At 42.8% G+C, this 26,848-nt stretch overlaps 1 protein-coding gene across 1 annotated transcript in view; it reads right to left on the minus strand.

The window, feature by feature from the left end:
• The window catches only part of Tei (irregular chiasm C-roughest protein teiresias), a 320,721-nt gene that overhangs the window by 156,378 nt on the left and 137,495 nt on the right, over positions 1-26,848 (minus strand). Inside the window, exons 3-4 of the mRNA XM_076389111.1 lie at positions 4,409-4,748; positions 3,467-3,702 (exon numbers count right to left, since the gene is read on the minus strand). Coding sequence (XP_076245226.1) covers positions 3,467-3,702; positions 4,409-4,748 — 576 coding nt within the window. The remainder of the gene's footprint in view (positions 1-3,466; positions 3,703-4,408; positions 4,749-26,848) is intronic.

Here is a 26,848-nt window from a genome sequence, read left to right on the forward strand (position 1 = left end):
TCCCTAAACTGCTTCGTCACCTCCTCGATCAACATTTTACTCCCATCAGCAATGCTTGCGAAATTCGCCAAAGAAGCCACGAAAGAGCACGCTAGAGGTAGTGAATGGGTACCGAAAAATGGAGAAAGGGATCGAGCACTCGAAACTTATAAAGAACGATTCCGTCGATGTCTACATGAATCAGACCATTATCATGCAAACCTTCCAGAATCGAACGCCATCGAGAGACAATATTGCGCGCGGGTGGCGGCGCAGGAGGGTCGAGTGGCGGGGTCAAAGGGGAGAAGGAAAGCGGAATGCCACGAATTTCGTTGGCGTGGTTTCGATGGAGTTTCAGGCAGCGCTGGCCGAGCGAGTAGTATCGCGGCAGTCTGGCCAGATAAAGGAGAAAGCCTTGATATTGGTCAGACAGTGGAATGCCCCCTGTTCGCGTCGGACAACAAGATTTCTCCCTGTACCTTATACCAGTCCCGTCAGCCTTATGGACCAGTAGACAGGGGTGGTTCTTGGGTGGAGAAAGGGTGGGCCGATAGGTCGAACGGCGAAGTTAAAAGGAAAGTCAAGGGGATCGAAAGATTGTGATTGGAACAAGTACCGTTAAGCGGCAATAGTCTGCCCCGTTGTCACGGTCAGACGTTCGCCGCAACACGCTCGCTTCCGCTCTTTCAGGCTATCCTGCCCCAAGAACCAGCTAGTAAATTGAATTTCGGAAGGGAAAGAAAGCGAAAGATGGACAGGGACCAGGCGAAGGAGGAAAAGAGAGGGAAGGTGTGGAGAACGCGGCAAAAAGAGATCGTTGGCTGGCGAAGAAAAGCGGAAGCTGGGGGGTGTTCTGTGGCGCGATGCGTTCGTTACCTCGCCATTTGGCCACTTAATCGCCGCGAAGAATGTGAAAACAAGGGGAGGAGTGTTATCGAGCGAAATTAAACGAATTTGCCGAACACCCACGCCGATGTGCGCGATCTGGCGACGCGAGGCCCGCGCGAACCTTCGCCTCTGCCCATCGTCGCTTTTCTGTCTATTTGTCGAGTAAAATACGGGGAATTTGGTCGGGCAGCCGCATAAAACGCGCATTACTCTTAACTTTTTCTCGCTCGCGGATTCACCGCTGGCAACCCCCGGAGGGCGCTAAGCAAATCTATCCCCATCAGACGCAGAACGACGTTACCCGTTTCTAGCGGTTCCCTACCTTCGTTTCCCTATGCTCTTTCGCGGGCTACATAAAAGATGAGCCAGTGGAATTTCCAAAGGACGATGGAACGATGATTATCTACGTGTACTGTGGGGCCTGTTATCGACCATTTTACTATCGTTTGGTACTGGGTGGTTCTTGTAAACGGGGTTGGGGAGCTTTGTTATTCTTGGAAGCTTTGCCAACATATGGTGTTACAGAAATAGGTGAGCAAAGTTTAGTATTATATTCTACACTTCCTAATGATGAGAAAAGGTCATATTGGTATAGGTCTGTATTGGTATTCTACTAGTATCTGTACTAGTAGTAACTAGTACAATACTAGTTCTAAAAACACTAAAACTTACTCCATGAAAATACGTCAGTCAAGATTTTGCAGATCTATTTATCTCTACTTTTATATCATAATATTCAAAAGACCAGAAGTGACCCTTCACATTTCCTCTAAAAACAGAATTTACCCAGAGAGATGATTAAAATTTGTCGAGTACCTACAAACGAAAATTTCACACGTCTCTACGCTTACTAATGAAATATCGCACTTTGATGTTCCCTAGCGAGAGAGTTCCACAAACCTCATAAAATCGAAAAGGCAAATACAAAAAAATTCATAAACCCCCTAAAAAGTAACAAACTTTCTATCAAAGCAACTATCTTTCCTTTATTAAAAGCAACGAATAAAAAAAATTCTCCCTTTTTATCTCATTCCACCCTAACACCCAACCCTTTCAAGCGCTCCGAATATCCCCATCAATATTCCACCGCGAAAAAAGAAAGCTGAAAAGAAAAACCTCATTCCTGAAATGCTCCTCTCCGAGTTACGACAGGTCCCCACAACGCTTCCCAGGGATAAGCACCGCTCGGAATTCAAGGAGGCGGCAGTGAAATTAAATATCGCGCCGCGTACGTGGCGGCAGATGAACCATGGACGCGCGGATGACGAATAAAAGGTTTCCCCGAGACCAGCCGTCGAAAAGAGCAGCAGGGTATACGTCTAGCGCGTGTACGCGAGCGAGAAATAAAAGAAAGGCCTGTCCTTCGCGAGAGCAGCGGCGGTGATATTAAAAACAAAAGTGGTCCGCCGCGGGAGGGACCATAGCGTCGTGCAGCGGGTTCATTTGGACCGTGGTACGAGCGGGGAGGGTTGAAGTGCGTCACGAGGACGATTGTTTCGCCCCCGCGATGGCATTGTTTCGACGTGTACGCGTACGTTCTCGCCGCGGAGGACAAGCGCGCGGGCAGAAAACCGCGGCTGACACGTCCGTCATCGTGGTCAGGGAGAGCAGAGAGGGAGAGAAAAGAAAAAAGGAACGCGAAATGTTTACGCCAGATTCATATTCATGCGGCCGCGATGCTGCCGTGCCGCTCCAAGTGACGCGAATTAATATGCATAAAATCTCTGCGTCGCTGGGAACAGGGAGAGACTCCTTTCACGGCACTGCCACGAATTTTGATTTGTATCGCTCGGGGAGCCTTGGAGGGAATTTCACTTCCGCCGGTAGTAATTTAGGGTTTGGTGAATTTTTGTATTCATTTGACGTCTCGCTGTTGGCGTGCAGTAACCTCGGAGGTGAATTGTAGATAGGTGTACCGAGGAGGGTTCGCGTAAATGTAAATCTTATCCGGGCTTGTTAGTGAGTTACAATGGTATTTGAGTTTAATATTGCGGGGAGGTTGTTTCGAAAGGTATTGACCTAAGTTGCTGGCTGGGATTTAATACAAACTTGCACGCGTATTTTCTATCTGAAGCCCTCGAATATGGATCTTTACTGTACGTAAATATTTGTAAAGCGTTATACAAGACGGTTCAAAACATGCGGGCGTAACTCTGAGAGCGAACTCGGGACAGAAAAACGAGAACGAGCTCCGTATAAACATTTACCCTATTTGACTTTATTTTCAAGTTTCAAACAGCTTTGTATTTCCATAATCCTTGTTAAAAAACAGGCAAACGTTTATATGAGCGTTCTCTGTTATATTTACGCTCCAAAATCTCTGAACTTATATTCATACGTTATAAAAAAGCTTTGCATAAATTTACTCCGCTTTCTACTTTCATAGAAATGTGTAACGTTCGCTTTATTTATAATTTTTATTAGAGATGCGTTAAATTTAACCCCTAAAAATATTCTCTCTAACAACGAAATGCTTTGCAAGAGAAATATCAAGACTTTCATTCGTGATATCGTGTTTCATGATAAAATCCAGCAAGTTTAAAAACAGACTGAACAAGTTAGTAATAATAAGCTGTATATAGCAAAGATAGTGACTCACCGAGAACGACGAGTTTCACAGGTCTCCCAGAAAGGATTTTCCCCTGGTCGTCTTCCAGTGTGCAGCCCCATATACCATCATCTTCTAATCTAACGTTGTCTATATGCAACTCTGCTGTGGTGGAATCGCCAATATATCTGTGCCCTGTTCCACTCATCTCGGTTTTCGTGTTGATTGTAATCATATCCACCGGACTTCCTTCGTGCAACCATGTTGCTGGCCGTATTCTGTAGCTCCTAACAAGACAATTCATGCCAATTAGGGAACTAATTTGATACGACAATAGCAGAGGCATGCGTAAACTTGGTTCTCTCGAAAATGCCACTCTCCTCTATAGAATAATTAACGATACTTTCTACCCTACATTCCACGAATAAACTAAATTGCTTTCAATGGAACGTTAATTGCACTAACCTGATGATTTATAGAAATTCAACTCTTTATTTTTAACCTTCTTAATATTTGAGCTATCAAACTAACCTATTAATTAAGTCAAGTCTATTTTTCTGCACTCCCTTATCAAGCTTGGTAGTGTTCTCTAGGTTTCAATTTTTTACTGTTTTAGGCTTACAAAAAATCTGAATACTTATCAAAGTCTCTACTATAGTATATTTACAATCGTTCAGCAAGTGAAATCTTGAAAACTCTTTTCCGATAAAAATAAGAACTCAAAGTGCAGTACAATTTCACTTGTGCTATCAAGGATTCAGATTTCCTATAAAAGGTCAGGTCTTTAGAAAGCAGAAACCTATTGTTATCCACCTCGAAATAAAAATAGACTAGAGAATCGCTGAGCTGCTAGTAGCTCCCTTTTGAGCAAAAGAAAGAAGGGGATACTGTGTACAAGATACTTATCAGCACCGCAGAGGCAACGAAATCGTGACTGATCTCGTTGCATCCGTTCATGTACATTCCATTTGTCAATAAGGAAGCCCGAATTACCTGGCCTGCGGCAGCAGCAGCCTCGAGTAATTTCCTTCCAGTTCGCATGGTAGTATGACCTTGCTGTGAGGCTTCACCACTCGTTTGAGGGGAGGCTTTGACGACGCGGCAGCTGAATCTAAGGAGACTGGATCGTTGGTTGTAGCGGAGGAACTGGTAGACCATGAGTCCTCTTCGGGGGCTAAAAGAGCCGCAGGCTGCGCCACCTCGTCCGACAGAGAAATCAGCGTCGTGCTGGACGGCACCGTTGTGCTCGTCGTGCTTGTCGTTGTTCTTCTAGCCCGTCGGCCACCCTCCTGTCTGCCGCGAAGAGTGAAAACACCGGCCTCGTTCACTGATCCTGTCACAAAAAGGTCCCTTTGTCATCCAATTTTCGAGCTTTGGACACGTGGCGCATTGTTACACTCGTTTGAAGAAGGAATAAGTACTGAGACACGAGAAATGGAAATTATGAGAAATGTGGAGCAGGAAAAGGGCGAGATATTTGAATGTATACCTAACCCTTCGAGGTGTTTGCATTCAAATTTAATTAGTAATTATTGTGTTTGTTCTATAACAATTGTTGCATTATTCGGAAATTCAGATTTTGTGAAATGCTGCATTTAATGGGTGTAGTATAGGGTGAATAATCAATAAGAAAACAAGAGATGAATAATCTCGAAGCACGAGTGTGAACGAGTCTTCTCACTTCATCTTGTTTATTAAACACCGAAATATTTGAGTACACTGTTCGCTACGATGCTTCGGAACATACTGATCTGCGACTTTGACTTTGACTTACCAAGTAAACAGACTTCCCCTACTCCATAACAGTCTAAGGGTTGCCTCGAGCATTCAGAATACCTGTTCGTCTGAATCACTCCTCAAAGACTGTTTTCGTTATTCCCAACTTTTTCAGTATAATCCTTTCTTCAAATTGAGCAAATTGTTTTAGATATCCCATAAAATAAATCATGAGTTCAAAAAACTGTTAGGAAAACAGTCTTTCATATGATCAAAGACTTAGTGAATCTCGTGACTGATTTTCGCAACGAAAATGTGGTTACAAAATTTGCTAAAACTTGTATCGTGAATAGTGTTTAACCTGAACGAAGACTAAACAGTATTTCCAACACTTGACTGATTTCCTCGAAAACTGTCTATCAGGTTCGGTCGACCAAGGCTGCACGAGGAAAACTAATTATGACTTCGATGGACCGCAAATAGCTATAACTACCTGGCGTCTCTAAAGTACGCTGTCGGCCTGTATCAACCCCATCCTCTAATACAGTCTTGGTGAACTATGAAAGAAGGTGATGTTTGGCATACAGTAAATTTAACGACATCGAAATTCTAATACACTTGTTCGTTAAATGCTCTTTACCGCTGCAGTTACCTCTCACCGAGTGAGAAATGTTGTTTCATGAAAAGTGGGTTCTTTAAAAGACAATTATCTTAAGAAAATGTTCCTAAACAATAACATACGTAATTCAATAAAAAAGATAGACATTTTATACAACATTGCAAGATTCACAGTAGCTATGATGGTGACGAAATATGACGAACTTTAAAGAATTATTGCTCATTATGAAACTTAACTTCACACGTTTATATTGATGTTACTATACAGTGTGAACCAAATACATCTGTTTCAAAATTTGGTACTAAGTTAATAATGTTTGCTGTTCCTAACAATCTCATACAACAAATACCTACTGTCTGAATTAGTATTTAAATAATAAAAGCCCATTTTGGAACCAATTAGAAAACCTTCTCTCTTCATTTCGCCTCTCGAATTACCTTCGTTGAAAAGGCCAGTGAACCATAGACACTGAAGGATTCAGGACTTATACACTTTATCACCTACGATCCCAATATCATTTAGCAACGAACGACCTGTGTTCATCAACGTCCCCCCACGGTATATCCAACTAGTTATACACAAGCATCGAACGTTGTTCGACGTTGATGCATGCATTATTCAGCCGGTGTATCCATTCATTATTCATGTCATGATCAATGGATGTCAACAGACCGCGATCTGTATCTGAGCACGTTGCTATGATGGAAAGTGAAAGCGCGATTGTCGTTCGAAACTCGCGCGGCCGCGACACGGCCGAGGGACCATCGCTGCCGATCAGACTTTATGAAATCAAGGAGCATAACACGCTTGTCTTCGTCACAATAGCAGATTTAGTTAGCAAGTAGAACGCATCCCCTAGTTCCTCCGGAGATCGATACGTTAATAAACGGTCGCGTTGATTGGAAAATCTATGTGCTTGGGGAAGTGTCTAATACTGAAGGCTGGGTCGCATGAATTGTGGGGTTACCTGATAGGTAATGTCTTTGGACCTTGGGGTTTAATGAAAATGTATACCAGATTATGGAAATTAATTATTTTGTAGTAAGAGCATTAGAGGAACTTAGGGTGGTGAGTTTGAGATACTGGGATGTCTGTTATATTGATTAACTATATTGTTATTATAGTTAATGTTTCTTTGTGGAAGACTATAAAAATCTTCAGACTATTTATCAAATAGAATATAGTGTAATAAAGAAGTCGACCTGAAGCCAAAATTAGAATAAATAGTGAGAAGCAGTACCTATGTCTAAGTTTCAGTAGTCGATATCAATAAATACCCCGACATGTGTATCAGCTTATGGGAATTAATTATGTTGTAATATAATATTAATAATATTTTTATGGAAGATTATAAGTCTCTCCAGACTACTTTACAAACAGAGGGTAACATAATACAGGAATCAACCTAAGTTAAAAAGTGGAACCAGCAAACGCCGAGAAGCAGTACCCACAGTTTCCAGGTCCCAGTAGTCGATATCAATAAATAGCGCGATATAGAAACCACTAACGTAAACCTTGAGATATTGGAACCGATACGAACAACTCTCGAGCCGCAAGGAACAATTCTCACAAACATCGAGTACTAGAAACCTCTACAGGTCCTAGACCCTAATAACAGTTACAAATGAGTGAACCACTAGCGACAAACTGCTCGCCAAAATCAGTATTAATAATTCTCATCGACTGAAATTCCTCTGTCCGAGAAACTGAAGATCCCAGGAATGTTATATCTAATTCCTCGGACCGAAGAACCCAAAATCGATAAGTCACCCGTCCTGGCAATCGTGATCGATAAATTCCGAATCGCAAAAATCGACACAGACAAACGACGGGTCGCGGGCGCTGTTAACCAACGAATTCCTGGTCGTAACAACCGACACGGGTAAACCAACACTGGCGTTGCTCCTCTCCTTCATTAATCAACCCCCCCAGCTCAGCCCAGTTACAGTAGCCTACTTCCGGCAAGTATCCACGCGAATATACTCTCGTAAGCGACATTTACAGCGTCGTAAAAGCCCTAACGAAAGCGCTGTTTGCGTTGAGGCGGGAAAGCAGCGTACAATGAGCCGTAACAGTTTCGCGCCGTAAAATTATAAAGACCGAGGATAACTGTTCCAGATCCTGGCGGCGTGTTCCTCCTAGCTCATTACGCAACTGCGCCACGATAAGCCACGTCTCTCGCGGCCAAGGAGCCCAGAGAGGAGAACGAGGAGAGATGGAATGGAAGGACCGAACGAAGGGAGACGACCTGACGTCTTTATACCAGCGCGTTTGCATATATGCATGCCAGTCGCGAGAATGCACGGTTGTAAAGCGGTTAAGAGGATTTGTCACCTCGTGTCACTGGATAAACTCCTTTCCCTTCGCGAAACTCTGCCACTTCGGTTGACATCTCTGAGGACACGATTTTCCAGTCTTCCCATCCCTGCTCTGTCCTCCCCTCCCACGCTCCTCTATACTTCCCACGTTGAGGACGGAAGAAGCCCTCGTTCGGATATCCTTTGTTCGCGACGCATCAAACGTGAAATATGCGAGTTCGCTCGCAGAATTCCGGTAATTTGCGAAGAGGAATCAGGGAAACTCGAGCTCGTCTTTAATCCCCTGGAATGCTAGATTTGTCGAACGCTTCGACCCAGCTACGGGCCAGAAACTTTGTCTCGCGAAACGCATGTGATACTGCGGAAACTTCGGGGTTGCCCCTCCCTCCAGCTATAGGATTTCGCTCCGTCACGGTATTAATCGCTACTTACTTTGGGCTTTAATGGTCTCCGTAAAGAAAACCCGATAAAGGGTCCACGGACAAATATATCTGCTCGAATTTATCGCGCTGAGAACATTGGGGGAAGTGCACTTACACGGTATGTCTTGTTTAAGTGTGCAGCTTAGATCGGCTGAGTTATTTAAAGGACAAGATTCTTTTTCTTCAAACTCCTCGAGAGGATTAGTTTAACGTATAACTGTCCAGGATTTCAAGATTTACGGCGTCGTAAATGTATTTTCGATAGCTTTGTATCGCAAACGTCGATCGTTTATTTTTCATTCGTATTCGATGCTGTATTCGTATACCAAGTTTCATTAAAATCGGGAGATGCCACTGAAGTGATATTCCTTATTAGGTACATATATCTATAAAGCCATCCTAGAGAGTAAAATCAACTCACGTTTCAATTTTCTATTGAAACTTATTTCTACACGATCATACATTAAAACCTAAATCCTCAAATTTGAACAAAAAATTCCCTAAAATTTATTCCAAGAATAATTCACCGTTTACTTGCAAAAAGTGTTCTCCTATAAATCTCAAAGTTGCACACGTAAACTCTCTTTCAGGCTCGAAATAAAGCTGTGTCGAGCATTGCCGAAAACTCGTGAAACGTCACCGAGGGATCCCCGAGCCATGGAACGGGAAAATAAGTTTGCATCCAGAAGAAAATAGACAGAAGGACGGGAAACGAGAGGAGGAAGAAAGAGTGCAGCGTCAGCTTTGTGTATATAAAGCGGTAAAGATCATAGACCACGTCTTTGGAGCACGTCTACGGGAGAAATAAGAAGTGTAGACCTGCGGGTAGGGGGGAGGAAGTAAAAACGACAAGACCAGGGGGTTAGGGGGGTAGACCGAGGGACGAGGAAAGAGGAATTCAGTGGTATGGATATATATCGTCCGGGGAATTTATCTTTCCTGGAATTCACAGCACGAACGTCTTTGATGGCAAACGGAGTGATTCTCGCCTAGCCCGCACCTTCTTCTATCTCTACAATCCCCTTGGTTCTCTTCGTTCCAATCCTCTAATCTCTCTTCACCCTTTACTCCTATCCTCGATGTCATCCTGTACTAAGCCCTCTGTAATACCCTCTGCTACGGAAACAGTTACGGAGCTCGAAATTCGTTCCGGTCCTTGGCCTGGTAATACCAATCACTGCGACGCTTTCGTTAATTCGAATCGACGGGTGAGTGCCGACTATAACAAGGTACAAGAGAGCACATGATTATGGGACATATTCTGCTTGCTCGCCTTATGAAACGTCTCACCTATGATTGTCTATTCATGAAAGTTGAGGAGAAACTTTTAGGTATAGTTAAGATATACAGTAACTCGCTTTGTTCAGGTGTTATTAAATTTAGATGTTCAAGAGATATTTTATATTTGATAATTTGATTGAGGAAAGTGGGCAGGAACTAAAAGTAAAGATTGGAAATAAGGTTGGGGGGAAATATACAGTAGAGTAGTTTCTGTAAGTTATTAATAATTTTGATGCAGGTAAACTAGTCTAACAATAAGGGTCACAGCGTTGGAATATTAATTACTATGTCTTTTATACCTACTCAGAGTTACCTAGTCTAGTTATAGTTTACAGACCAGTTTGCGAAACTATTCTTGAAGAGATAAGCAATTTAGTTTCGGAAACTGGAAACCAGAAATTTCGACGACAAAGTCTCTAGAATTTGAAAAATTTTTTATTTAAATTTTTGAATGTCTGGAAACTCGAAGGTTTGAAATTTCAAATATTTAAAAATTCAAAAATTTAAAAATTTAGAAATTTAATCATTATTCATTATATTCTCGACAAAACTACGCTAATGAAGTTAAAAAAGTTAGATATTAGAAATTTAGGAACTAAAAGGACACCCGCATTTTTTCCATCGTTTATTAGCGCAAAAGAACGATTGTAGCCAGCCAACAAGAAGGATTCTACTACAGTGATAAAACAGAAGGTAACGGTACGTTCCTGATCGGGTTCACTCTCCAAACTCGCGGAATCAGGTGCAGGTAACTAGAAATCGTTACGATCGATCGAACGATAACGGTTACTGCCAGCGATCGTAAACATCGGGGACTAGTAGAGGATCCATTTGTTTTTAAGCATTATCGATACGTTATGAACTTTCCTTGTTCTCTTATTGCTTATCGAGCCACGCTGCAACCGTAAACATTTTGCTTTTACCTCGCGACGATCATTACCCGTTTTGCCTTCTCTCATCCAGAAGTGCTCGTACTCAAACAAACGAGATAATTGCACGACAATAAATATATTTATTCAGATCACCGTGGATTCCCAATAAAACTGATGTCAGTCAATTCTCCACGGAGACATTTTTAATACCATTTCGCTCGGTGCTCGGGAACGTACAAACGAGAATCCCAAACAACAAAATATCGTAAGCTTTTATGCGTCGAAGCAAGACACAAAAAAAAAGAGTTGCAAGTGGTATGCAACGTCAATATTAAATTAACTCTCCCAATGGTATTGAATACGTTTATTTACCTCGGCCCGTTTTTAATCGGAAATGAGATATCAGGCAATTGACGTTAACGCCGAACTAAATGTACAACATTTACAATATTTGCATATTGCATCCCGGTTTCAGCCAGTTATAAACCAAGTAATAATGACGCGTCAATCAAAAAGCAAAATTCCTATAAAAACAAAGCCTGTTTGGTACAAACAAATGCCATTTCAAATAAATACCATCCATCTATAAAAAGTTTATTTTTTCTAAAATTTCCCAACCTAATCCACCAGTGAATAAGAATATAACACCAGAAAAAAGTCACCATGACAATTAAAATTCTCACTAATCCTATAAACATTATCCCCAAAATGAGGACTTTTCTCATGGGCTTAAAACTCTTGAATCTCAAAAAAGAAAAAAAAAAGAAAAAGAATGAATCGATTCCTCGATGATAAAGCTGCAATCGATACAACTTGTGCACCCTAAAAAAACGCAGCAAACGAGTGCCTCTCCTTTGCCTAGTCGAAAATCCCCAAACGCGTTCCGAGAACGCGTGGTCGACGCTCTAATCCGCTTAAAATCCCCCTGCACGGAACGCAGCTCGAAAATTACAATTTTCAGCCGCGGTAGATTCTTATCGTGCCCGATGGCGGTCGCGAGGGGGCGAATCTTTCTTTGACGAGGCGCGGATATTATGTATGGGCGGAGGGAAACCCCTCGACGAGCGTGGTTCCATTAACGTCCAGGTCCGGCGAATTGCTTGGGATTCTAATCTGACCGCAGGGTATGCCTTCTAATATAGATAGGCTTGATTAATTCCGTGGCAACGCAGTAATGCGTGTGATCCTCGCACAGCCGTGATCCGACGATTACGAGGCGTAACCCTGTGGCAGAGGCTGGTAAAGAGGATGACTCAGGCCCACAGTTGCTGCACCAATTCCCTCCTAAGGTATAGCGGGGGAAGAAATAACGGGTGAACTGTGACAACATGGGTCGTATACAGGGTGTTTCTAAACAGCCAACAAGAAGAGAGAGGTATAGATCTGTATTCTAATATTGGCTTCCCTGGCGACTGATTGGAAGAACACCCAATGCCACATGTATACTTATAGGTACATATATGGTTATTGTATTGTGGTGCTAAGATCTCGCTTGGATCTAGAGCCTAGATCATAGCTGTCCAGCGTAGGGGCCCTTCATGTACTTGCTTCCCCTTCCAATGACTACTAGCGGACCCCTGTTATAGAAATGTGTGCGCTAAAGAGACGACTATGACAGACCACAAAGCGTCTCTATTCCTCTCCGCAACCATGTAGATGGGAGTGGGGAACCACTGAAGTCACGGCTGCTCTAGTTTGTACAGCTCTGGCCTAGATTTATGCCAATAGAACATCTGTTATATCTTCCTCCGCTATACTCAAGACGGAAATTCGTGTGGCAATCCTGCTCAGGCCTGATCCAAGCCAGGAACCGAGCGTCTGTCGACGCGCGAAAGGAGTATGCCCGCTGGTACGATGGCTATGCAAATTAAATTGGAGCACCCTCGTGGCCAGACGGCATCCACTTCTCTGTCGTAAAAATCAGTACGACAATGCGAGAACTCGTGGCTGACTCTCCACTATTATCGAGTGCCGCTTCTGTGGTGCTTGCAGAGAGGCACCGCGCTGATTGGAGCGTTGCCGACGGTAAACACGCTCGATGACTCCGCTGGATAGCTCGATGGACGATCCCTTTGACGGTGCGGGTTATCGGTGTGTGGATACTGTCAGAGATGATGGATCGATCTGACGGTCAACGGAGCAGAAATGAAAATTTTCCGACGACGGATTACGATTTTACGTTTGAGTTATGGCGGGAATGCTGCGGGGTGTCTTTGATAACTGGCGGGTCTGGAGAGTTTCGGGAGAACGGAGTTTGATGTGGGATGAACTTCGTGTGCGGGGATCGAAATGTGTCAGGAAGATGCTGAGTGTTCTGAAGCATCTAGCGTGGGGAAATTGGGGCGCCATATGTTGCGAGCAGAGTTCAGAAATTTTTATTTGGTGGAAAAACTGTTTGTTGTTCTTGTATTTAAACATCCACAGCATAATTGATTTAAGGAAAAATTCATTCCAATAACATCCGAGTGCGGACACGACTGCATTGTAAATTTATATGAAAATTCATATTTTTATGACACGATTAAATAGAGGTACGTTTCTTTGATATCTCTGGATATTGGAATATATGTACATTTTACCATGAACATTTTGTGTCAATACAAACAATTTGCAATGAACTGTAGCTCTCCTTTTTACTAATATCCTGCAATTTATTATTATTAGCTCTTCTCCATTCATTCAACAAAGTACAACTCTGATTCTGAAATATCAAATTTTTCAACAGTAACATCAAATTCAAACCGAATTGAAGTACAAGAATAATAACATAGAACCAGATTCAGGAAAACGTGAATCAGATTGTACAACGTAAAAGCTCTAATAACAGGATTCAAACAACGCGGAACATGAATGGAAATATTTGCCTTCAGCACTGATTTTTCATTTAACCTCGGGACCTATCCCACGAATAAGGGACGAACACGAGCTTACGAGTTCCAACGATACGTAAAAGGAATGCATTAGCGTGCCCTGGGGTTTGCGCGCTGGAGCTTTTTATTGGAAACGACCGCAGCAGGGTGGTCCAGGTCGCTGGCAGACCGAACGAAACGTTTCATTTATATTTAAAAAATATTTGACAATCTTCGAGGGGCCGAGGGAGCTTTTCTGTTTCTGCCGGCAAGTTATGTGAGTAATTCCAGCCTGGCCACGTGCCACGATCACATGGTCGCAGGAAAATCTCTGTTCAAACAAACTATCCGCCCAGCCCCCGATGCATAGGCCCTATGTTCGAGTCGCAGATATTGAGTGATTGATACACTTTCCGAGGGGAGCTTACGGGGGTTTCGCAAGTTTCCTGAAGCTCCGCCAAGAGTCGAAGCCCGGATGTCGAATGTGCCGAGTCCGGTGTCGGGTGCCAAGCCGGAAATCACCACCCACCGTTTCCACGGGTCGTGAAAGAAGTTGCTGCCGCGACGGGCACGAGACCGATGCGCCCCTATCTCTAATTGTTATCGTCCTGTATCGACCGTTTTGCATAACCAACGCAATTGTGCCAGAATGGGAGCTGCCTCCGTGAATCGATGGGCATGGAAGTTTTCTTAGCGTGGGGAAACATCTGTGACGCGGATGACGATAGTTTTTAGAGCGATTCTGCTTGAACGGTTTATGCAAATTTTAGTAGTAGTCCAATATGTAGTAAAATGGGTGAATGTTTTAGTGCGTCCATCAGGGAACCGTTTGGCTATGGACGATACGATGTTAAATATGTACAGGCTGTTTCAAAGAGTACATTACGTTTTCAAGAGGTTTCCATCAGTTTTTATGAAGATTTTAAACTTAGGATTACGAAATGGAAATTCAGGGTTTGGACTTCTGCATTAGTCAAACTCTACTCTGTTTGGAAGCTTTTAGAGCGTGACTCTTTTGATGGTTTATTATTGTAGGTTGACACTCTGGTCAGTAACGTTTAGAAGAGAAGCAGCCGAGGTTGGTAATATTTGTAGCTTAGCTGGAAGAGAAGGCTAGCAGTATATCGAATGTATCCGAACTATTAGAAAGTAAAGAAACATGGTGTAAAAAACTCAATATATTTTTCAATATATTTCGTACTGGCATATCCAAATATATGTATATTTTCGAGTTAATAAACTCTCTGTGTCAATACCAACAATTCTCAATAAAACAAATTTTGTCGTGTTTGAAAATTCTTCTTTAACTACACGCCCTGCTCTTAAAACCTCACTCAGAGCGAACAGAACACGTAGCTCTGAATAAATTCCAAAAACCGCCCGAAGCTGTATTCACAGCGGAGAAAGCGCTCTTGCAGCCCATCAGAATCCTCTTCTCCTTAATTCTATATGACATTCTAATAGATTCGGCAGAGTAGCCTCCCGCAGGGGCTGCAACCAGCTGGATCCAAGCCCCCCGTTTCCGTGCCGCGTTTTAGCGCGACCAGTTTCACTTATTTACAAAGGGCCCGAGACGCCCTCGTTTAGTCACGGACTTCCGATACCAGTGAAAGATTAATTAAAGCTCAGCCACCGCATAATGGGAGCATTGCTTTCCACTTAAGATCTCGCTGGGTACCGGGTGCAACTCCTGGCCAGCCAGGAATTCCGCCACCTGCCGCTTAATAACAGACGCTCCTCGCTATTACCGTCGATTTCAGCGCGGGACCGAATAAAAGGGGACGTAATTTCGCGTCCTCGCCAGCCCGAAGTTTCGCGCCGCGGCGCACCGACCGCTTCTTTCATCAAGGATCACTCGACGTCTTCGTTAACAGGGATTTTCGACGACACGGTCAGCGCTGGCTCGGATCGACCCAGTCGATCGTTACCCGCTCTTTCGTCGAGGCCTACTCCACAGGCCACGTTCGATCCACTAAATCACCGGTACCACGGCCGACTGACGTTATTAATGAGGCACTAATAGCGACCGTACCAGGGCCATGTTTCGTATTCCCGCCCGACCCACTCATCGTTCGCCACTTAGCGATAATTGTTATCGTGGCCGTGGACCGAGCGCGCCCCAGTACAAATCGGCCGCTATGAAAATCGATCATCATCTCCGTCGTCCACCCTGGAAATATGCTGTTGATTTAGGCCAGCTACGGGCACCTAGCGAGCTCTCGCGCGGGACACCCCCGAATATTATTCGACGGTCCCCTCGAATAGGCTGACGAGCGCGACCGCTGCCGCGCGAGCTTTTAACGCGGCCCGCGACTGTACCGTGATATTTGACTGTTAGAGGGTAGGTAAATCGGAGCTGCGGTCGTGCCGTTTGCGGTCGTTGGATAAAATTAGTGCCATTTGCTGTCAAGTGACCGACGCAACGGAACAGCGCCAGTTGCGTTCGCTGGTGAAATTTATTTCGCGACCGATTAAATAAACGAAGGAGTGGGCTGGAGCTTTTGACTGTCGGGGAGGGGGAGGGCGATTTTGGGGAGGGGTGAACAGAATTGGGGGGTTTAAAGGAGGAGTTTAATGCTGTAATATATTACTCATGCAAGAGTGAAGTTGAGGTTCCTACTCTGTAGTTATTGAATGTATTTGTAGTTCAATTGTACTGGGTATTTAGTGGAGAAGAAATGTTTCTTCTATTGTCTTCTGTTTGTATTATCCCTAGCATTAGTGTCCACGTATCGAGACATTTAACATAGAGCAGCCCTCAACCATTCCCAACACTCTAGAAAACCGAATACATATTCTACGATCTTATCACAGCTGCATCCACCGATACACCGAAGAACGTTGTCGGCGTAAAACACCTCGCCACGTCTCATAAACCAGAAAATCGCGCGATGATAGTAAGAAGGACAGAGGTCTGAGATGCAATGCCTCCCCAGCGACCCACTCGTGCCGTGTAAAGAAACACCGACGAATTTACGGGCATCCGGCAGGCAGGACCTTAAGGAAATGCAGAAAGTACATAAAACGACGCGTTCGCAGAGATACTTTTATCGCTTACACATTTAGCGGCGTCGAGGGAATTGCCGCGACGAACGACCCTCCAACGGGAAGGGGGAGCCCCATAGGGGAAGAGATCGACGATAGACCCTTCGCGAGAGAAAAAGTAATAGCCACGCTCCTCGTAAAGCAGTCGAAATAAAAAATATTCCGCCTGTTCCGTCGACAAATGTAATTATACCATAGAAGCAGCCCTCGAAACTTCGACGGTTGGCTGTTGCTCGAGCAGCTCTCCCAATGCAAGTTCCCTGGACGATTATTTCGCGATCAGCGGAACGTCGACGGATCGACGTGCCGCAGGAAATGAGACCAGCCAGGAAACTTGGCGTCCCCCATCTCGAATACGGAATACGGGGGCGTTCGAGGCCGACGTTGAACGTCAATCCTCTGGTCGCGTCGCGAGTGTTTCCAACTCGCCTTTTGTTGCCCCCTCGTCCAGGCGACCTGTCGACGTCCACGGGAAGCCTGATTCCGCGGCGGCCGATTTCGTCTCGCGCTGTCAGACAGCATTCAGGACGTAGCCGAGACGAGGAATTCTGCCTCGTTACCAATCGGAATAACAAGCCGGAAAAAGGACAGAATCGTCGAGATGAGGGGCTCGTACCTGGGATTCGAGTGTCGGGGAAAACTGAAGCGCCAAGAAATAACGAGACGAAGTCACGCGAAACCCTGAGTCGTTAGAACGGCATGGACGAACGCCAACTTCCTTTCGACAGTTATTTGTCAAGCAAGTGCTCTCCCTAAACGAGGGGGGAAGCGTGGCCGAAAATTTCGACGGTGACAGAGCGACCTTCCCTTTTTAATTCGACGGCAGATGAATCACGGGGGACGGGACGGCGCGGGAAAAGATTTGATGGAACGTTTAGGACGGTTTTCTGAGTTCTGAGATTGATATGAATTTTCTTTGGGGGATGTGAGGAATTGGAAGTTAGCGTCGGGAAAGTTTAATAATGCTATTGGAATATTTCTGTACCTGAGAGATAATGCGGCCCAAGTCCTTTTTTGTTGGTAAAGTAAGATCCTGTAAAGAACTCAATTTTGAAAAATGGACTTGGGTTAGTCTGGCACTCATGTACAGATTTGGAAATTTGAACCTTTAATGAATCGAAATGTTGAATATTTGGATATTTGAATTCTGAGTGATCTGAAATTCTGAATACCTCAGTATTTCAAAACTCTAAAACTGAAAAATTTGAAAATTCGAAAATTCAAAATCTCTAAAACTGAAAAATTTGAAAATTCGAAAACTGAAAAATTTGAAAATTCGAAAATTGAAAAATTTGAAAATTCAAAAATCTGAGAACTTCAAACCTGTAAAATTTTAAATCTCTATAACCGAAAAATTTGAAAATTGCAAAATTCGTAAGGGTAGTGTACATCACGAGTACCAGAGCTATTGTCATTAGCGGGCTTGGGTAGTCTTCTGTCAAATAAGAGCTTTCAAATAAAAAAAAAGCAACATCTCACGATTTGCAGTTCAATTGGAAGAGAACTATACCGCCATGGCAGCGATTTTCTCGACCTTCATGTGTTCAGACAATGATTCAAAACGATCGGGTGAAATGGGACAGTCGCAGAAAAGGAAGCTGGGTCAAGTCGAGCTTTTTCTCTCGATTAACAGTCACAGGATCAGCGGCACGTGAAAATATCGCGTGCCATTTATCAATGCGTGTCGGTTTCACCAGGACTCCGTCGCGATAATTGATTATAAAAAGGGGCTGACGATAACCGTTTCCTGGCGCTCTTTAAATCGAGATTTTATGGCAGTTACACGCCTGATTTCGAGAGATAAAATTCCTGCGCACGTTTCGACGCTGCCCTAGCCACCGGAATCGCAGTAAATCGCGCTGGACATTTTTAAGCCCTTGACACGTCCATTACGCGATTATTCCAAGCGCTATCGCCAACGGCGATATCCACCGTCGGATTTTATGAATGTAACACGGGAGCAGGCAGGCTGCTGGTGTGGAGCGAACTGACCGTTTCGCCGCGCTAAAAACTATGGAAAATCGACGGCGATCTTTGCGTCTGAAAGCTTTCTGCCCGATGGTCCGCCGTCCAGAAATTCGCGAGGAAAATTTATAGCCGAAGGAAGTGTCAAGAATAATCGACCTGGTAGAAGTTGCATCGAAACTGAACCGTGCCTTTCCCGCTAGATCGACCTACAACAGGCAACACGTTCCTGGTAATAATTTCTGATTCAGTATCTCGTTGGTCTTCCTCTGAAGAACAAAGTGGAAGGAAACGATATGTGGAATGATTTAGTATAACGATGAACTTCAACTAAAGGAATGCTGAATAACGAGGTTCGAAGTTGCAAGCGTTATGTTGCGAAACGCGTGACGAAGGGGATGATAAAACAGAGGGGATAAAATTTTACGAACCGACAAATCCAAACGATGAGTTCGCCGCCGTGGAAGCGTCAAAAGCATGCACCGCGTTCGTTTTTATATGTTTTCCCTCGGAGCGACGACGCTTTTTCGAACTTTACGAGAATTCTGGAGCTCTGGCAGCGAAGAGGTATCAAAAATAAAATGTTTGAGGAAAACATAAAAGAGAAGAAAAATTTGTAACGAGGGAGCAAAGATTGATCCAGAAGCTGAACTCAAGCAGAAGATGCACGAGGTAATTCCGCGAACTTTCTTCCTGGCTATCGGCGAGCAAAAGGCTCTTGCAATTGACTGAGATGCGACAGCAGCCCGACTGATTTATGTAAAAATAGACCCGCGGAAGAAGGCTGGAGGATGTAACAAGGTGAAATGTAATTGACAAGTTAGTCGAAAAGTTTCCAGCCAGTTAATAGCGTTCCCACTTTGCCCCGTGTCGATAGATTAAATGACGGAAGTCGTGCCGACAATTTTTGAAAACTCAGGTTCGTGTTTCGAGTTCTTTCGCTGGGAATCAGCGTCTCAGATCGGGGAGCGGCTAGCTCGCAGATAATTAGTAGAGAAATTGTTGTAACTGGAGGCGAGCACTTTGCATGGTGGAGTTAATTTCCTAAAATGGCTTTATCGATACACGCGAACATGGAGCGACGTAAATGAACGTGTACTCTGACCACTTCGTCTAAAAGCTTTTGAGAGATCGTGTTCCTGCGGGAATTAAGCCACGATGTAACGGTGACAACAGCTTTATTATACAACAACGTTACAAACTTAAGTTATTGGACTAATTGGGAGACGCATATATCATTGGACTCTATGATCTCTTGTTGTACATATGCTGCCCTTAAGGCAATTTCTGTGAGGGAAAATTCAAACTTTAAGATCATAAATCTCTTCATTAACTTTATCTTATTTCTGCATTGCATTATGCCACATTTCTTTGAAGATTAAACGTTGAAATAATAATACAGTAATTATTAACTAAATATTAAAACAGTGTCAGAGACTCTAGAACATTCACTTATTAACAATAAATGATGAAATAAGGGAGGTTTGGCAAGATTTGCTACTCTACTACCTAATTCTACGAGCTATTCAAAAAATATTCATATAAGTAATTTTTGTTGAATCCTACAGTCAAAGAAAAGACTAAAGTAAGACGAGGAGAAAAGAAATAAATTAAAGTTTCTCAAGAAAAAACATTATACAACAAATCCTGTAATAAAAATGCTTCTAATTATCCATTAAAAAAAAGAAAGTAATACATAAGTTCCTTTGCTTCGTTAAAGAGACTATAGAAGAAAAAAGTCTGTCTGCAATCTTGAACCGAAAGCAAACAGCTCAATCGCGGTAAATGCTCGTGCTCGATTTGATTAGCGTTCGACTGACTTCCTCGAGGAATTTTTCGCGGCGCAGCAATAACTGGGGAAACGTTTCACGTGGCTCTCACTTCGTGGAATAATAGCACTGCGAAAAGCTCGTCGAAATCGATATCTGGCGAACTAGAAAACAACGGTGCTCGATAGGAATATTATGCCATTTAGCGTCACTTTTCGTTCGACTTTGACACGCGACCGCAATCGCGCTGCGTGACGCGCGTCAATTTTCAACGACGCTTGGTTTCTCGCCTATATGCACGGTACGTTCCGTGAGGGGTTTCGAACTCGCAAACAACTTAATTTTCTCCAACACTGCACGATATGTGGCTACGCATTCCATTCCCTGCGGTAGAACTTTATTTCGAAGTAATTGAAGACGCCAGTAGCGGGCCCCGCGATTTCAATCATTGCAGCTGCTTCTTTTTACGATCTATTCTGGTCAGAGAAATACGAGAGAGGATAATATTTTGAGATAGCTTTACAGGATAATATTGTATAATTTTTTATTTCCTCGGGGTATTTGATCTTGAATTACTGTTTTAACAGTAGCGAAGTTGTTAAGATACCATAAGTAAGCAGACGCAATTTGATGTAGATATGGTGAACTAGAATGAGGTAGAAGTAGAAGTAGAACTATCAGGTGTACACACAGACACTGATTAACAAGTCTGCATACGGACACAAAGTGAAACTGATAAGGAAGCACAGGGGCTAGTTATAAGTAGAATGCAAAGATTCAAAGTTCCATAAGAGATATCCATGGCACTTTGACTTAGTCTTTTCTGTATAAGCTTGAGTATGAAAATCCTACCCAGGGTTTCCTGGTATCCATGAAGGAATAGACATCATCGAGACAGGAAAAGAATTGGGACTTTAACTCTGGAGCTCTGCTAATATTGAAACTGGTTCAATCAACGCTAGAAAGTCAAAATCTTCTCAGGTTACTCTAATGGAATTCTAACCTTGACTCTCTATTTAACAAAGTGAAGACACTATTATTATGCAAGATGAAGGAGCGATCAATTTCTCGTGAGTGTTCCCATTTATTAACTAAGGTCTATCGTTGCTCTAGGATGTTGAAATGAGAATTTTCTGGAGGTCCAGGTGGCGTGGCATCTAGTCTAGTGGGATCCTTGATAGGATCCTCGAAGGTCAGGCTCCTATCTAGGTTAGCCTCTTGGTTGCCCTAGATCAACGTCATGTCATACGTTGGAAAGGCCCCATTCCCTTCATCCCCCTTGTGCTATAAATCTATTTGACAACTCGTATTAAGTGTACTAATATTATTTTTAACTTTACTCTAGAATACTTTACGCTATCTTTAAAATCTTCTCTGGTAGAAGAGTTTTTAATAGTCCTTCGTCAGACAGATTAACAAAAATCAGAAGCGCCCTGACGCATCCATTATTCAGAAATCAGAGGACGACAGAACGAACCTTCGTCTTCACTTTGTTTTTTCCCTTTTATCTTTCTGTTTTTCAAATAAAGTTATCGGCTTCGAACTCGACGAATCGCATGACGTCAAGTGAATTATGGGCTTCGACGAGGGTTCCATGAAGGAGGGTGCGTTGACAAAGCGATTTGCCTCTTGTTACCTTCGTCACGTAGAGAAGCGAGGTGCTCACTAAATTGTCGGAAGGTTGAGGAAGACTCGAGAGATAAAAGTACGCGGGAGGGTGACTTCAACCCCTCGATTTCCTAACTTCTACGATACTATCCTCGCTCAAGACAGTCGGAGACAAGTTTCATATCGTTTAAAACGATCTATACTCTTCTGTTATTTAAAGATCAACTACTAACTGAATAAACTATGCACTCATGTTTATGACGGCTCAGGAATTATGAAAAAATTATGTTATTTTTTCTGTCTACGCAGTTTCTAGTTCTTACAATTATTTCTTGACTAGTTCTCTAAATCTCAGGACTTCAGATGACAAATGAAATAAAATCATACTTAATATCTGACATTATAAAACAATATAATTCTCCAACAAGACTATTATTAAAATAAATGATTAAAACAAACCGTAAAGACTATCAATGAAACTTATATGAGACCATCACCCTTTATTTAATAGAAAATTACGTACAAATCTTTTGCTTGGTGTCCCAAAAGAGAAAACGACATCTTCAAAACCTAGACTACCATCTTCAAAAATCCATCACGATATCAAATTGTTCCCCAAAGCAAACAAATATTCACCCACCCATACAAACATCCTCCACTCCATACAAACCCTCGCGCAGGACCTCTGACGCCAGCACGAAACGCCATAACAAACGAAATAGCCCACAATCGCACCGCAGCCCCAGCCATCGATGCACCAATGCTGTCCACTGTACCCTCAAGTCTGTCAGAAGAATTAAGCAAACGAGCGTAAGGACGAACGAGAGCAGCCATTCGACGTGTAATAAACATTATTACCGAATCGGCTCGTAACAAGCATCGAGACACGGCGTCGTACGAACGAAAATCACAGGGGCCACAGTGCATAACCGTTTTTAAGAGAGGAAACAAAAGCCACGCGGAACTCTGGCCGACAGCAATAACAGGGTAGTGCTCGAGAGGCTGGCGGGCGGAATCGTCGGGTGTGTATCGGAAAACGCTAAATATCCGCGTACCCCTGCCGCTGTTTTGCGTCATTCATTTCGTTTCATAGTGTATCGTCGACGGTGCGTCGTCGAGCGAAAAGGGGGAAACGAACGGGACCTAGGATTACGTGCGCTCGTAAGTACCCAGCGGAGCCGATCATCGCGCTGTAAAATTGTATCAAGCGTGATTCTCGTCGATAAATCGCCGCCCGTTAATCCCACGTCTGGTATGGTAAATGGAAATCGGGTTCATAAAGACGGACGCTTTGTTCCCGTGTTTTCCTCTATCTGGCTGAAAAAAATCCGCCTAAAGCCTCGTTCAAATTAGTCGAGCTATTTAGATTCCAGCAATTTATATTCAAGTAGCCTGACGTCAAGTTTATGACTCTGAAGTAAATTCAATCACTGAACTGGTATAAATACGCCAGCTTTCGTTTTCTACTTTCACTGTGGATGAATCTGTGCTGATCACCCGAAGTGAAAAGTCTAAATTTACCTTAAGAGAGGGCACGTGAGATCGATAGCCTGTCGATACATCGAAGTTTCGGGGCTTTTCGTTCCAGGACCGCGTAGCCTCACACCCCATCCTGCGGGGTGGAATTTAAATATATGGGAGCGGTGGCTTACCAGCAGCCCGATCGGAAATGTATTTATTAAACAAATACGAGCCACTGCGTCCTGTACTCTCGGAAAAATATAAATATGTAAATAGGCCGGTAACGCGCGTACGTATTTATCGTGTTAGAGAATTTGTGCGCTGCGTACGTGGCCTGTGTAAAATCGTAACTTTTCTGTCGTACTCGAGTACAAAACCCTGGGGATATTTTTATCGCGAAAGTTCACTGAACATGAAAATTGTTAAAAATTGAAACGCGAAAATATGATTCCTCTTTACGAGAGTCTGGTAGAGATTTAATTTAGCAATTAACACATGAATATTTCTAATCGAGTAATAGATTACCAAAAGAGTGAAGCTATTAAAGGTGCTAATCGATAACAGAATAAAATTTTCCAAATTAATTCCTCTATTTTATTAACCTGCAATAAACTATGTATAAATTGAGAACTGTGTATCGATTAAATCAATCGTTATATTAACTTTACGGAGCAGATAATTGAATTGTACCGTATATAAAGAATTATAATATAGTAATTTATATAAACAATTTATGTTTACTTTGCTTCCTAAATTCACAGTTCCAGAATATGCCTCCTGTTATAGAAAGTATCCTCCTATATAGACATTAATAAGACCAAGCCAATATATTTGGGGATGGGATATTATACAACGTTTTCGTGCCTACAATATCAAGGGGTTTCCTTTTGAAGACGTCTCACCTGTAATTTGTTTGCGAGTCGACGACCACGGCAATTATCTGGAACGCCAGCGAGCAGACGAGTGCTGGAGCCGCCACCTATTTGCGCGACACTGTTTCCGCGAACGAATGAAAATGAGGTGACGAAGACTCTGGGAAACTTCCGGGGAACGTTTAAGCTTGCTGGGTATGCAGAACGAAGATACGTAGAGAGAACGTGGAATGGATGGGGAAAGTACGTTTTTTGCAAGTGTAATATATGAGGGGTTGTAGGGCAAATTAACATTGCTTGGACAATTTGCGACGATTTTATTCGGAGTTCGTGAATTACTGAGCACTGATGTTTTAGCAAGAAGTTCAGTATATTTGGATTTAACGCGTGTCTTAGAAATTTGTTCCAGGACTTCTCCGAAAGACGTTAAAACTTGGAAAATATATTACTGTTGGCTGAGAGACTAAATTCAGTATGCGAACTGAGAAAAATTTGAGGAACTGTAAATAATCGCGATATGAAAAAATTGCTGAATTTTACGAGTAGCTTACTGTCAATAAAAGTTGGAAAATAACTCCAAACTGTTTTTTAATATTGCAACAGCATTTCGGATGCATTAAAAGTGCGAAAACAGCAAGAGCAAAATAAACCGTGTGCGCTACAGGGAAAACATTAGTAAAATGATAACAATAGCTTCCTCTTGTTTAACAAGCTTCAAAATTGAATTTCAATACTCGCAAATGCTGATCAAACGTTGTCATATTTACGCAATTCGCGGACGTAGCTTGCAGAGGCAAGTTACAAGTTCGCTCCAATTCCAAATCAAACACTTTGTCCGCTGTTAGATCGAACGCGTTTTGAAAATACTGAAAAAAAGAAAATTAAAGAGACTCGAACACGTTTCACACAGTCCCTTAAATTTTTCCTACCCCTCGTTGACACTTTTAATTCAATTCTGAAAACCGTTCGATCACCGACCGAGCGAACCCTTCTCCCCCTCCCTCTCCCTGCCCACCTTTTTGTTTTTAATGTCACCGGAGAAAAACGACGCTCGCTGTGAAAAATATAAACGCAACCGGTTACGCAGGGCGCCGCGCGCGATTTCCTCGGCCATTTTGAACCCTGACAAAGGGGCGATAGTAAATCCTGAATATAATGTAACAGCCCCGCTTGAGTGTAGGTGCTCGAACGGTGTCTCGTATAACGACCCAGCTCCATGGGAAACGCTTCCTGAAGACAGTGAAGAATTACCGTGATGCGAGTACACAAAGCGCCGCCCTGGCATGACGGTCGATCGTTAGAGATCTCAAAGCTTACGAGCTTCCAGCGGCGGAAAAAAGAAAGAATTAACGTTTCCGTTGCGACACGCGATAACCTGGGAGCGTTCAACCGATTCTTGACCCCCTTCGAGCTTCTGTTGAAATATTAGTAGAGCAAATTTGAAGTGGAATTTAGGAATTTTGACAAGACTTTGGATAATGATAGGACTTTGCGACGGTAAGACTGGATGAAGTTTAATAGCAAAGGAGTTTGATAGCATGAACCCCTTGGGTGGAGATACTATTTACCAACTTATATGTATTGATAGGAATTAAAATGTGAAAATATAACAAATATTCTTATAATAAATAGTAGTATTAAAATAGAGTTCTATGAATTTAATTCAAAATTAGGGGCCTACTTTGAAATTTACAGAAGTACTCTGTGAAAAATGAGTTCGAGGGTAGGAGGACGTGTCTGTTCATGATTGGAGCATTCTACTGGCACGCTGGAGTTTCATTTTGGAAGCAAATAGAAATCTCAGGATTTTTAATATTAACGTACTATTCGTACTATGAATAGTACTCATAGTACACAATACAGTAGCATATTCACTGCGTGTACTATACACGTTATATACAGGGCGGTTCATAATTAATAACACAAATTGGGTCAAGCAGATTGTATGGCTGTAAATAACACGAAAATAAAGAATAACGTGGGAGGCTTCATTTTCGAGAAAATTAAATTGAAATATCAGTAGAGTACATGCATACTTAATAAATAACTGATAGCGCGGGTTTTGCTCCAGACCTGAAAACCTAATTAAAAAATTACAACTTTATTGTAAAGTACGCTAGTATTTCATTAATATTTCAATTTAATTTTCTCAAAAATGTAGCCTCCCATGCAATTTCGTTATTATTGATTTTCATCTTATTCCCAGTCATAGAATTTACCTGACCCAATTTGTACCATGAATTATGAAACACTCTGTATACGCATGACTACCATACCCTGTATTTTCAGTAAGCAAATAGGTTACTAGATTCTGCTGAATGTGTCCCGAGTGTGAAAAATCCAAAGATTTACTTCCATTTCATTCAGAAATGAAACTCCAGCGCGCCAGTAGAATGTCCCAATCATGCTCAGCCACGTCCACCAATCTTCAAACTCGTTTCCCTCAATATCGACACCTAGAACTCAAAAACTTCATTCCACATTATTTCCTCCTTTAAACACAAAGAATCCTTCCCCATTCGATCCACCCTGAAATTCCGCCCACCCGTTTTCAGCAGACGAAGAAATCTTCAGATCTCAATCAGAGTTGCCAAAGACTGACCTACTTAAAGTTCCCATATCCCCGCACGGTCCAG

The sequence above is a fragment of the Calliopsis andreniformis genome, chromosome 12 (genome assembly GCF_051401765.1).
Source record: "Calliopsis andreniformis isolate RMS-2024a chromosome 12, iyCalAndr_principal, whole genome shotgun sequence".
NCBI lineage: Eukaryota > Metazoa > Arthropoda > Insecta > Hymenoptera > Andrenidae > Calliopsis > Calliopsis andreniformis.